The sequence below is a fragment of the Peromyscus leucopus genome, chromosome 1, assembly GCF_004664715.2.
Source record: "Peromyscus leucopus breed LL Stock chromosome 1, UCI_PerLeu_2.1, whole genome shotgun sequence".
Classification (NCBI taxonomy): Eukaryota; Metazoa; Chordata; class Mammalia; order Rodentia; family Cricetidae; genus Peromyscus; species Peromyscus leucopus.
This window is the reverse complement of record NC_051063.1, coordinates 38,942,530-38,956,918: the sequence shown is the minus strand read 5'-3', so window position 1 is coordinate 38,956,918 and position 14,389 is coordinate 38,942,530. Positions and strand designations below refer to the sequence as shown.

At 40.1% G+C, this 14,389-nt stretch overlaps 1 protein-coding gene across 1 annotated transcript in view; it reads left to right on the top strand.

Moving 5' to 3' along the window:
* Nucleotides 1-14,389, top strand: part of Sorcs3 (sortilin related VPS10 domain containing receptor 3) — a 615,406-nt gene that overhangs the window by 533,552 nt on the left and 67,465 nt on the right. Inside the window, exon 14 of the mRNA XM_028874644.2 lies at nucleotides 2,770-2,877. Within this exon, the coding sequence (XP_028730477.1) occupies nucleotides 2,770-2,877 (108 nt within the window). The remainder of the gene's footprint in view (nucleotides 1-2,769; nucleotides 2,878-14,389) is intronic.

Below are 14,389 nucleotides of genomic sequence, written 5' to 3'. Positions count from 1 at the left end.
AAAGTAAAAATAGCTGCCCTATGCCCTGTTGGTGAATGTATGAGAAGAGGGCACCTCTCATCTTGAGATGCAGGTGGCACTCATTGAAGCTGCCTCTGCACATGTTGCTAGCTAATCTTTATCAGTGAAGAAATTCTTGGTGAAGCCTTGAACTCAGGTTGGCACTATTCTGTGAAAACAACAACCAATCTGTTTAAATTTGTATCAACAAACAGGCTTGAAAAAGAGAAATCATAAAACCTTAACCCCTGGGACTACCAGACAGAGATAACTAGTTAGTGGTCATGGGAAATCCTAAAACTACACTTATTATTGTAGGAAATTCTGAAATACAAAAGTGAGGAAGCTGGAATCATGCTATTTTCACAGCAGTTCAGGTCTCCCCGCCTTCTTCTGCACCAGCTTAGCCTTCAACTTAATTTAAAAAAACGGCTGAATTAACTGAGCCCTTAAAATTCAAGATAGAAGATGATAATTTAGAAATTCATAAAAACTTCTTGACAACATGATCACTTTTCTTTTATGACTGTGGATCAATGTACCATCAATCTAAGCCCTGTTGTCAGACTGACTGCCCTAGATGGGTTAAGATATTGTCCCCAGTACTATTTTTTTAATAGTATTTTTATTTTATAATTAACTTAATTTCACATATCAGCCACGGATTCCCGTGTCCTCCTTCCTCCCACCCCCAGCCCTCTCCTCCAATCCACCCCCCATTCCCACCTCCTCCAAGGCAAGTTCTCTCCTGGGGAGTCAGCCCAGCCTGGTAGACTCAGCTGAGGAAGGTCCAGTCCCCTTCTCCTTATACCAAGGCTGAGCAAAGTGTCTCAGCATAGGCCCCAGGCTCCAAAAATCAGCCCATTCACCAAGGACAGGTCCTGGCATGTAAAGCAAAGGATAACCAGACTGCAACTCACAGCTCCAGGGAGGCTACCTAGTAAAGAGGACCCTAAGAAAGACACAGGAATTGCCCAACAACAGAGAAATAGATGAGATCATCTACATGAGCAAACTGGGGGTGGAGGGGTAATGGAGGGCAAGGGTTGGGAGAAAGAGAGCTTAGGGGAGAGGGAGGTCCCAACTGGATCAGGAGCAGAGTGGGAGAATGGAGAGGGAGATATAATGATGAATGAAGATCCCAGGGGAATAGGAAGAAGCAGAGTGCTAGAGAGGTCCCGAGAAATCCACAAAGATACCTCCACTGTAGACTACTGGTAATGGTCGGTCGAGAGAGTGCCTGAGCTGACCTGCTCTGGTGATCAGATGGCCGAACACCCTGGCTGTCATGATAGAACTCTCATCCAGTGTCTGATGGAGGCAGATGCAGAGATCCACGGCTGAGCCCCAGGTGGAGCTCCAGGAACCTAGTACTATTTTAAATCTGTGTGTTTGGAAAAAAAGATAAGATAGGAACACAGAGGGGAGTTAACAGTAGAATAGGGAGATTAAAAAGTAAACAAAGAAGGGATGGAGCAGGTTTCTGTTGTTAATGGAAAAGGTGATTCCTAGAATATAGAAGTCAATTAAAATCATACTGGAAAAACTGAGTGGATGGACTAAAGAGGGCCTTTCATATTTCTTTCCTTTTTCATGCGTCTATCCATTTAACACTTCTATAGCCCTGATAAGTATTGGGGCTATGAAGATGAATGGAAGAGTCCTTGACCTCAAAAAGTTCACAGTTTAGTAAGAATCAAACACATTTTCTGAAATAATATATAATATAAAGGAAGAAGCAAGCAACAAAGATTCATATGTAAGGTGTCAAGAGGTCATTCAGAGAATAAAAAGATCGTGTTTCCTAACCTCTGAGAGCTTAAAGTCCTGAATACCTGAATATAGGAGAAGACTCATATATAGGAGGAGGTTCAAAGAATTAAATTTTGTATCTAGAGAAGATTTAGGAACCTGAAAGGACAAGAAGGATCTTAGAGGATGAAGAAGCCAAGCACACATCTTTGGGCTGTGTCCTTTGCTTAAATCAAGTTATAGAGAGGTACTTGATACTATCAAGAAAGAGAAGGAAGCAAGCACATGGAATCAGTAGAAGTATTCTTTAAAGAGGTGCATGGTCTGCATCCACAAAGGACCAGGCCTGTCTTATCCCTGGACAAAAGATGGAACATGACAGACAGCTCATAGCAGTTCAGACACTTACTAGCCATGCCTACAAGCCTTTTAAGGTGACATCAGAAGGTGGAATAGTCCCAACATCCATTCTGAGCAAATAGGAAATTGCATTTTTTTAAGTTTGATCTAAAACACACACACATACACACACACACACACACACACACACACACACACACACACACACACACCCTTCCTAAAGGGCATATCTACACTACTTGGTTTATCTGTGTCAGAAATTCCAAGGTCTGAATTGATTGTGCTGTAAATTGAACCTTTCGTTTCATTCTTAGTATTTGAAATGTGACGCTCCATCCTCTGAGCCCTCCTGGACACACATGCCTGCCTGCCTCTGTGTGTGTGTATGTGTGTGTGTGTGTGTGTGTGTGTGTGTGTGTGTTTTCTCAATTCTAATGTGCTGAAATATTTCTACAGGTCTGGTGCTATTCTGTTTGTTCTAGGAAAAGTAATTTTGATCAGATCTTATAATATAGGTAGATGCTGTTGATTAAGGTTTGCTAATCCAAATTGCCAGATAGCAAGATACAGAGGAAACTTTAATAACCTAAAATATGGTGGTCAAAGATTGTGATTTTATTTTCAGCTGTGTCTTCCATGTATTTGTTTCTGCCTCAGGGTGAGTTTTGATGAGGGCCACTCCTGGAACAAATATGGTTTCACATTGCTGCCTCTCTTCGTGGATGGGGCATTGGTGGAGGCAGGAGTAGAGACCCACATCATGACGTGAGTATTTCTTTACTGTGGCAGAGAAGAGACTGAAGACCTCAGTTCTCCTTCACCTATAGACTCAGTATTTTCCTGGGGAATACAATAAGAAATCATTTCTTCTCAGGTCCAGACTTTCCTCATCTATGAATTGGAAATGTTTATATTTACACTCACCAACCCATATAGCTACTGACAGGATCACAGAGACTAATCTCCTAATTGACCAGTGAAATTTCTGATTTAAAGACAAGGAAGCATCCATTCCCTTTACCTCAAACTGAACAGCATAGAAAATTAAGTCTATGATGTATTTGAGAGATTTGGCATTCACATGTAAGTATTTGCTCAGTGTCCAACTTGGACCCAGCCTACCACTCTGGTCAAAATTGAACAGTCAGATACCAATCCCTATATAGAACTGCTACAGGTCAACCAAGATAGGGAATAGAATACATCCATGACTAATTTTTACTTTGGACTTGTGCTATAATACAACTTTTCTGGAGACATCTGTTGTATGGTGTAGATAAAGATTTCCTACAGAGCTTGCTGCTCAGGAAAAAAAAATGACAGCACCTAGTATGTACCAGTTATTGTTCAAATGGACAATTCAGAAAGATATCCCAATTTCATCCTATTACTTAAATAAATAAGATGGACCAATGACTCTGCTTTGGAACCCAGAATACTGTGTCAAAGATTCATATTTTTGTCAGGAATTCCAGGAAGTGAATACAATACTAGGAACACTTCTATCCTTTACTTCAACACTTGTTTGAAGATTTTGGTACATGAGCTGGCTTTCTCAAATTATTCCCCATCCTTTACTTACTCATTAGGCATAAAACAGAGAGCTTTTGTTTTTGTAGGACTTTCTCTAATGTGACTCAGTACAAAGGTTGGGTTCTGGATATAAGTTCTACAGGGCATAAGCACCTGCATTCAAGAGGCTGTATAAGCTGCCTCCTGACAGCATTCAAGCCAGAGTTTATTGATTTCCCAGTTCAAGTTTGACATGGCCCTAGAATCTTGAGCAGTGGCCCCCAATTTGGCCATTCTTTTTTTTTTTTCATTTGTCAAGAAACTTGCCTATTTTGCTTATCTTTAGCTCATAGCCTAAGGTATCCTGCACGCTCTTTGTGAGACCAATTTGAACTTATTGCATGATTCTGTTGTGCATGGCTTTGAACAATACCATATACACACTAATCCGTCAATGGCCTGGTATTCTCTGGACTTAGAATGCAGTTTAAATGTTGTGTCCTCATAATCTTAAATGTCAATAATTTTGCCCTTTATGTGGAGTTGAGTTTGTTACATAGGTATGAAGGGAGACCGAACTCAGAACAAAAGCACTTATTGAAAAGAAGAGATAGTATTTTGTCATCCTTCCTTTCCATGAGGATACAGCAGAGCTTTGGTACCTCTTCTTTCTTGCTTATGAAGATACTTCAAATATGCAGCATGGTTATTTCATATAAGAGGTGGGGAGTGAAAAACATACTTGTCTAATGAAATTAAGATGGGTCTTAGAATCATTCATCTAAACAAACAACCAATTTTTAGTTCTTGCTATAAACTTTTTAAAATTTTTACTTATTATTTGAGAACCACATACTTGAATACAGTGTGTTTTGGTCATAGCCACTCCTTGCTCCTTGCCTCTAATTTTCTGAGATCCCCCTACACACATCTCTCCTAACTTCATGCATTCTACTTTTTCCTTTTAATTTTTTAAAACATAATTCAATGGGTCCACTTGATGCTGCTTGTGTGTCTGTGGGTATAAGGCTGTCCACCAATGAATAGGCAACCTATCAGGAGCTGTATCACTGAAGAAAACTGACTCTCCCTCTGCTAGCAGCTTGTCTACTGTCTTGTATTTCCTTATCTAGTGGTGGGGCTGTGAGTCCTTCCTCTAGTCATGCTGGATTGTCAACCAGCTTGATTTTGTGCAGGTCTTTGTGTAGGCTACCACAGCTATTGAGAGTTCATGAGTTCAATAGCCCTGCCATGTTTAGAAGACACTAAATCTCAATAGTCTTCTAAGTCCATTTCTACTCTCCTCTTCACAGATGTTTCCTGAGAATTGAATTGTGTGTGTGTGTGTGTGTGTGTGTGTGTGTGTGTGTGTGTGTGTGTGTGTATAATATTAATGTCCCATTTTGGGACGAGAATTCCATAGTCCCCAATTCTCTTCACTTTGATCAGTTGTATTCTCTGTATTTATCACCATTCACTGCAAAAAGAAGCATAATCTACAGGTATAAAATTAAATATTTATAAAGCAGTTGACTACTATATCAACTTAGCAAACTCAAAGTAGTAAGTTCTCCTTTGCAGTTTGCCTTTGACCTCTCCAACCAAGAGTTTTTGGCTAAGTTTAAAGAACTAGGCATGAGTTCCCTTCTAGTTTGTAGTCCTTAAATCTAATCAGAGAGACGTTGGTTGCAGCTAAGACATTTGTGCCACCGTTGAACAAATGAGAATATCTTGACAGACCATTAATTATTGTACTGTACAGGGCTCATAGCTGGATAGAACTTTTCAACTTGGAAGCTGCATAACAGTTTCTGGCACTTTTGAATTTTTGTTTGTTTGTTTGTTTTGAGACAGGGTAGTTTTGGTGCCTGTCCTAGATCTCCTCTGTAGCCCAGGCTGGCCTTGAAATCATAGAGATCTACCTGGCTCTGCCTCCCCAGTACTGGGGTTAAAGACATGCGCCATCACCACCTGGCCACTTTTGAATTCTTACCATCAGGAAAGAGGCTCCTAGATCAGTACTGGCTTGATTTCCCCAAGACCTGTCACTCAAAAGAAGCAAGCAAATGTGAAATGTGGAAAATATGCTGAATGAGGTAACCTAGACCCTACTAGCAAACAACACATGCTATCTGTTACATACGGGTTTAACTTTGGAGGTTTAGATTTGGATGTACAACTTGGAGTACCGATAGAGGTTAGAAAATTAGAAAGAGATCGTTGGAGGAGGGGAGAAGGAGGAAGAGCTAAAGTAGGAAGGAGATAGAGAATACTAGTATAAAGTGGAGAAGAGGAATAACTTAAGGGGTAAGATTTAAGTGGGAAAGAGTGATTGGAGAGTAAATCAGGTGGTGTGGGATAAACAACATTAAGTTTAATTGAAAGGGCCACTTGGAATCCTACTGTTTTATAAGCTTTCTAAAACCTAACTACATATCTAGATCTTGGTTTTAGATAATGATGATGTTCCTCTTAGAAGCCATAATTTATCAAAAAAGAAAAGGAGGAAGAGGAGGAGGAGGAGCAGGAGGAGGAGGAGAAGGAGAAAAAGCCTAGTGCCAGACATGCACAGGCCACCTCTCTAAATTGTTGGTCAGGGAATCCAAGAGACCCCAAAAACAATACAGTCTATTGCCAGTGCTCTTGTTTCCTACCAGAACTTGAGGGAAATAACCTACTACTGTTTTTAAATTTTAATTAAATAAGAGTTTCTCTTATGTGGGGAATAATATAGAATTTTGGGGTGTTTAGAACAGGGAGAAGGCCTGGTATCGTTACCAGGATGCTCCATCTGTTTCCATTTCAGGTTTGAAAGACTTTTAACCTAATTGGTTTATCAAGGCCAATCAGTGTTTTAATTTCACAGAATGAAAATAGAATTCAAAAGTTATATATTCTTTTGGAATTGTGAGAATAAGGAGTAGATTTGGGGACAAGGGTTCTTCCCATTGCCATTGAACTTTACTAGTGAAATAGAATGCTTGAATTGTAGCATAATGATGACCATGGACAAAGAGGCTACATTATGGTGCTGTTGATTTTCATCTTGATTTGCAAAATTTTATATGGTTAATAGTTTTTTTTTTTCATTTAAAACACTTCATGGGTGCAATATATGTCACAGTCTGTCAGAGCTTAGAAGATAAAAATGTTAAAGCAATGCTTTCCCTTTAAGGAGATCTCAGGGCAGAGTGATGGGAGTAAGTGTAGATACACTAGTTATCAGGGAACTCTGGCTCCTAAGCCAGGAGGTAAGCATAAGGATGTGAGGACTTCACAACACACACACATGCACATGCATGCACGTACTCATGTAAGCATGCACGCACGCATGCACATACATACAAAATGGGAGATTAAGTTAAGTTCCTATTAGGAAAGATGTTTCTACATTGTATCTCTTGAGTGTTAATTGTATTTATCAGTTTTGTACTAACACAGAATTTAGCTATGTATACTTATTGGATAAATGAATTATTGAATGGATGAATAAGCCTGTGTCACAAGAATCAGAACTGTGTTGTGATCTTTATGACTGGTCTGGCCCATAGTCCTGGGATTTTTATAAAATCAATTATATACCCCCAGGATTTCTGTCATTTAAAGATTAGGATGTAGCAGTTGGTAATTATGTGTCTGGTGGTTGGGTTGGAATCAAACTAGTTGTATCTGCTCTCCGAGCAGAGTTGTATGTGTGAATACAACAAAATGCCAATAGAATGACATAAGGGTACAGTAGGGCAGCTGGCGAGTGAGAACTCCATGGGGAATGGTTTCTGATCCCTCCTGTGAGAATCTGTCCAGTTCTACATTGTATATCTGCTGGGGGATATGCATGGGGGAGACAAGACAATGCCCAGCATAGAGGTCTGTGATTTGCTTGCCTTTATTGTTCTTTTTTCTATTGTCATTTCAAATGTTATTATTTCAACATCTCCCTGGTAACTTTGACAGCAGCCATCTAGTCTAGCCTAATCCACAATGAAATGTGACCATTCTTATTACTTAAGGCTGAGGATACACTGGTTGATTGACATGCCAGAGTGCCTATTGTGGTCTCAGGCAGAGGCTCTTGAGGTGATGGGATGCCTGTGGATGCTAGAGCACTTGGCCCCTTTGGTCCACCACTTTTATGAAAGATTGTTTGCCCTCCAAAATAACACCTTAAGGGGAGTTCTTTTTCTTTTGGCTCAAAGAGTCAGATGGAAAAGCTTCTTTGCCACATTCTCAATACTGTATTTTATTTTTCTTACTAATAGGAAAATTTGGAACCAATTGGCTGTTATTTAGCTGATCTATTACAGGGACTACAGAGGGCTCCACAGCCTCTCAGATTAAAAAAAAAAGACATTTAATGCAAGAATTGTAGAATTTCTCTTGAAAAATCTCAGTTACTTCTGGGAGTAGGCAGAAAAGCACCTGGGAGATTTCAGCCTAATCTTCAAGAATCTAGCCAAAATTTATAGCCAATTTGCATACACCCCTCCTCTTCTCTGGGACAGATATTGCCTTGAGGTGCTTTCTCAAATGTGATTTCATCGGAAACCCCCAGCATCTGGCAGTATAGATAGGATTATCATCCCTGAGCAAATGAGAATGCTGAAGCTCAGAGAAATGTTCAAGACAGACAACATAAGAGCAAAGACTGTAAGATCAAATAGAGGAAGATACTAGAAATCTGTAAGTTTTGTCCAGTAAGGAACCACTATGGTTTATAAGAAAGGGTTGGGATGCTAATGACTTAGTATGTATTGACGAGTGCCCCTCTGTGCTCACCTCCTCCTAAGCTAAAGAAGACCCATCCCTGAATTTTAATTCACAGTATGTTTGAAAAAGACTATGATGAAAGCTTGAAAGAATTAGGGACTAATTAAAAGGGAAGATGTAAGGCAAATTGTACTTGCCATTGGATATCAAAAAAGTGATGAAAGGCAGAATAGTTACAAAGGGCTTCTTGGCTATGCAGAGACAAGGGGCTAAGCCATTACAGGTGGATGGCACAGTCTGAGCAAACAGGGAGAGGTAAGAATGTGCCTGGCCTGTCAAAAAGGGGCTGCAGAGTAGGAAAGGCTACAGATGCCTTCAGCAAATTGGCTAGACTCCACTGTCTTGCTGACTCCCTTTGTAAATCCCACTCTAATTGGCATAAATCTCTGATCCATTGTTCTACTAGCAGAACTAATAGCCAAAGTGAAGGGGAGCGATAACATTTTGCCTAGAAAATTATGCAAACCCCAAAGCTGCAGATGTTTGAATAGAAGCAGAGACCTCATTTCTACTGAAGAGCCAGTAGCCACATGCTCAGCCAGGAACATACTCTAAAGTATGTATAGCTAGAGCAGGACGTGGAGGCCCAGCTCTAAGCTGCAAGTGCATTGTTTAGTGTCTAGTAACTGTATCCGATAAAGTCTCTGGAAATGAACCAGAGCTGTTCCCATTGATCTGTTTTTCAATTTTCTGTTGTTCGCTGGAAGAGCCTGATTTTACTTTGCCCAAAGTAAGTCATTCGAGTAATCACCAAATCCAGTGAAACCCCTCAGTCATAGCTTTTCACGCTGTGGCTTGATTCCCAGTCTTCAGATTATTACTAGGTTTCTCACCACTCAGAGACCAAGCTTCTGTTTGGGTAAGGGACTCAAGGGCTGAATGCTGGGATACTGGGCCTTCCACATCACACCGTGGGGGCTGGCAACAGCCTGAAAGGAAAAGGGTTGTTTTAACCAATAGATTTCCACCTGTGCTCAGTAAAACTCCATCTCAAGAGACAGCATTCACCACTCACATTACCCCTTGCTCAACATCCCTTTGAAGTCCAGTTTCCTCACCTGGATGTGAGGATGAAGAGAAACAACCCCCATCAAGGGGCATTAGCGATATCTGTAGGGTTCCAGAGATGGTTCACTTGGCAAAGTGCTTGCACTGCAAGAACAAAAACCTGGGTTGGATGTCCAGAACCCACATAAACAGCTAACAGGGCACTGTGCACATGTAAGCCCACTGGAAGAGAGGTTGATAAGGGAGAATTCTTGGGGCTCACTGGCTAGGTGTCCTAGACTACTTGGGTGTTTAAAAGTAAGTGGAAGAAAGCCAGTTTGCTTAGCCTTGATGCAGCGGGGAGGGGCCTGCATCTGCCTCAACTTGATATGCCAGGCTTTGTTGACTCTTCATGGGATGCCTTACCCTCTCTGAGTGAATAGGGGGTGGGGTAGGGGAAAAGCAGAGGGTGGAGGGAGGAGGGGAAGGAGGGGGAATTGTGGTTGATATGATAAATGAAAAAAATTTAAAAAAAATATATATGTTTTTGGTTGTGAGCCTAGCCTTTAACGGCTGAGCCATCTCTCCAGGCCGGGTGGTGGTGGCACATGCCTTTAATCCCAGCACTCGGGAGGCAGAGCCAGGCGGATCTCTGTGAGTTTGAGGCCAGCCTGGGCTACCAAGTGAGTTCCAGGAAAGGTGCAAAGCTACACAGAGAAACCCTGTCTCGAAAAACCAAATATATAAATGGGAGAGCCTGTCTTAAAATAAAACAAACAAAAAGTATCAGTCAAGCATGGAGAATGGCATTTGAGGTTTTTCTACAGCTTCGGCATACATGTACACACACACACACACATACACACACACACACACACACACACACACACACACACACACACACACACACACACAGATGGTTTCAGTTTCCAAAGTTTAATGCTCCAATAATGAGCCACCTTGAGGGAAAACTTTAGCATACTAGAGTAGAAGTCAAAAAACTTTTCTCCAGACCGTAAATAGTCAGACTTTGCTGGCTCTGGTCTCTCTATTGCCCCAATTCTTTTCATGAAGATAGCTACAGACAACAGAGACCAATAGGAATCAGTGGGTGCCAATCAAAACTCACTATAAAAAAAATCAAATTTCAAACAGTTTTCATGTGCCATAAAATATATTTTTTCATTTGTTTTCACTCTTTTTAACATTTAAAACATTGTAGGCAAATTAAAACAGATGTATCCCTCAGGTTGTGGAGTGACCCTTGAACAAGGGTGCACTGGGAACTTCATCCAGGCTGATTCTCTTAAAAACACCATCTTAGCTTTTGACAGTGTTGTGATTGCATGAGGCTTCTCTCTGAGTGGCCCATGTGCTATCATAAAGGCATGGCCTCTAGCTTGTGGTGGTTTTGAGAAGTGATTGGATCATGAGGACACTTTCTTCATCAACACATTTATCCATTCATAGATTTATAAATTGATGGTTCATTAGAAGGTGAAGGGATGTTAGAAGAGGGGCCTCACTGGATGCATTCAGACCTGGGCACATACCCTAACGTATATACCCTGCCCATAGCCTCTTGCTTATCCTCCTTGTGGTCCACTAGGAAATGAATGACTTACTCATTCACCACAACCTCTGTCCTGCTGTACTTTTTGCCTCAATACAGGTCTCAAAATAATTGAGCTATCCTACTGTAGATTGAAGCCTCTGCAACCGTGAGCCAAAATAGCTCTTTACTCCACAACTTCATTTCACTCAGTTGACTTGTCACAGTGTCAAAAAGTGTAATTCATTGGACACTGCTTCTGTCTAGAAGTCCCTTCTTTAAATGTGTCTCCTATACCATACTAAAAATATACTTTCTATGAAATGACTGAGAATCTGCCTCATTTCTTTTTCCAAACTTACTGAAATATAAATTATATACCAAAATTTGCACTTGCTTAATATATACATTTTGATGTATACCTTATCAATAACCTACAAAGAATGCTCTGTGGGTTTTGGGGTAAGAACATTTAAGATGAGATCTACCCTCTTAACATAGTTTAAAGTACACAAAACCATTTACTGACCTAGGCACTCTGTGAAGAACATGTTGTAGAACTTCTAGAACTCAGTCATTCTGCATAAATGAAACTTGTTATTTATAGCCATTGAACCATCTTCCATTTCCTCCTCCCAAGCCCTGGTAGCCACCATTCTGCTCTCTGTTTATGAGCTTGATTATTTTTGATAGCTGTTGTGAATGGCATTATGAGGAACCAGTTCTCTGTGATGGACTTTTCACTTAACACACTGTCTTCTAGGTTCTTAGAGTGTTGTCATAAAAAGCCCATTTGTCATTAATATAGAGGTCTCTTCTGTTCTTCCTTTGCCTTTATATGCCTGTTTTTGAGACAGTTTTACTCTGTAGACCAGGGTGTCTTGACCTAGAAGTTACCAAGGAATCAACATTGACTTTAAACTCAAGCTTTAATATCTCGAATTCTGGGATTACAAGGAGGGGCTAACATACTTATTCAAGTGCCTGACATCTAAAAGACTTTGCAGCATTGAGCCCACATATCTAGAGTCTAAGCATATGCTAGAATAACATGGCAAATGCTTCAGCAGGGACATACTATTGCCTGTTGCACCCCTCACTCCAGTGGATATATTTCAACACAGGGCTCTGCAGTTGTTCTCCTGGCTGTGGCAAAATTTGAAATTTGGATTTCGCATCTAGAATTTTATAACCACTTTAAATTTTTTCAATATCATTTTACAAATACAGAAAAATGTGGAGATTAGATCCTAAGTACCTGTTCATTTGAAATTGATGAAAATTATTTTGTCGTCACTGGGATTTAGAGCTGACCTTATTATTGCCCTTCTCAGATTCATTCTACTTTCTCTCCCACAGACACTTCTAGAATAAATGTTGAAGCTTTTTATACTTAACTATATACATGGTATTGATTTGTGTGTTTTTATACTTTTTGGTAATTTCAGTGAGTGTATACCCACATTGTTTTATATATTTTCAAAGTGTATATAATTCAAATAGGCAATAGCAGTGACTTATATGCTCATTTCTATCATTATTGTCTAACTCACGGTCTGTCCATGTGGTTCATGCATTTTTTATGCTCATGGCATTTTGTCATTGAATGAATATGCACAATTTATGCATTCTGCTATCAGCAGACATTTACACTGCTTCTAGTGTTGTCTTTTTACAAACAGTACCTTACCTTTGCACACGCCTCCAGTTAAATTAATGGAACACATTTTCTGATCTACACACAAACTCAGAAGTGGAATTACTGAGTCATGGTGATCAGTAATATGTTAATATGCACTGATAATGTGACTTAATTTTTTGCACAACTTTCTAATCTGTTTTTATACCCATTGTCTACAAGGTTAGATGAGAAGCCTTTTTCAGCCTGAGAAGTGCAGGTTTGCAGTGGTCATCCTCCATAGCCCCGAGCATGATCGTGCCTGTGCATAATTGGTCCTCAGCAGATGTACAGTGAGTGATGCAGTTAGACTGGACTCGAGACTATTTAAGAGCAGGTGCTGGGTTTCTACACATTTTTGATTCTCCTATTATTTTATTTGGTTCAGGGTTTTACACAAACAGTGAACTGTAATGTCATTATAATGACACAAAGAAAAAAAGCTGTCCCTTTTGCATCTCTCTCAGGACTCTTCTAAATTCTGTGTCTTTCTCCTCTTGTTAAACTCTTTCCTTGCTCATCTACTTTTATCCTTCCTTACAGTGTATCCCTTGGCTCCTGACTTAGGTTTCAATAGGTTTGAAGACCACACTTTCTGAGTCACTATTATGAGCTCTAATTCAAACTCACAAAAGGTCTTAGTTCTGAGAAAAGAATCAAAGTTGTTTAGATAATGATTTCCTTTAACTCATGTTTTAAAATTTGGCTTTATTGTTTTTAATTTAAACTTTTTTTGAATTGCATACATTAGTACAGTATGTACATCATTACTACCCCTCAGTTTCCTCCAGCACTCTCTCACTCCCCCTCTAATTCATGACATTTTCTTTAGCTTTATTACTTTGCCCTGTTAGTTCCAGTAGTTTTAGCTTTCTTTCTCAGTTTCCCTTTCACTCCATCCTCTCTCCATTATTTTCAATGTGTTTAATCCCTTCCTTTCTACTGCCTCACCGATACTGTTCAGCAGCCAACACAGACTCTGCCTGCAGGTTTTTTCTGTTGATCCTCCTGCCTGTTTCTATTAAGATCTAGTTCATGTCTCACTTTTGCTCAATACAATTTTCCTCGTAGCCGCTGACCTCTTTTACCACTAATCCCATCTACACCCTAATGGGAAAACAATCAGGTGGCCTGGATGCACACCAACAGCCAAGCATCCTGCCTGAATATTTGGAAGCCAGCAGCTGCTGCCCACTGATGGCTGGCCTTTGAAGAACACTGTTCTTTGATTTGAAATCCATTCTTTTCTGTTTTCTTCACAGAAATAGGGGAGGCAGGTTTCTCCAGGCAAGAGACAAGAATACATATGGGGAGCCAGGTCTTTTAGGGAGAATTGAGCTCTTAGAAGACATTTAGCAGAATGCACATATTGCTGTTCTTGCAAGAGTACTTGTTATTACTTTATTTGACTAGGTATAGTGATAGCCAACTATTAATAAATCAATGGTTTAAGAGTTCTAGAGGCAAGTTAGGACATAAGTAGTCAATCCTCTGTTGAGTGAAATCTTATATTCTCACACCTCTTCTATCTTCTGTGAAGAAAGGTCAACAACTGCAGTATACATACATATATTTATTGTCTAAGTCATTGTCAGAGCAGCATTGGACGTGTCAATGGTGGTGGTTGTTGCTGGAGGGCTTCTCTTCAGGTTTCCCAAGCCCCACAGTCCCATAATCCACTTATAAAATAATCACTCAGATGCTTATATCACTTATAAACTGTATGGCCATGGCAGGCTTCTTGCTAACTGTTCTTTTATCTTAAATTAACCTATTTTTAT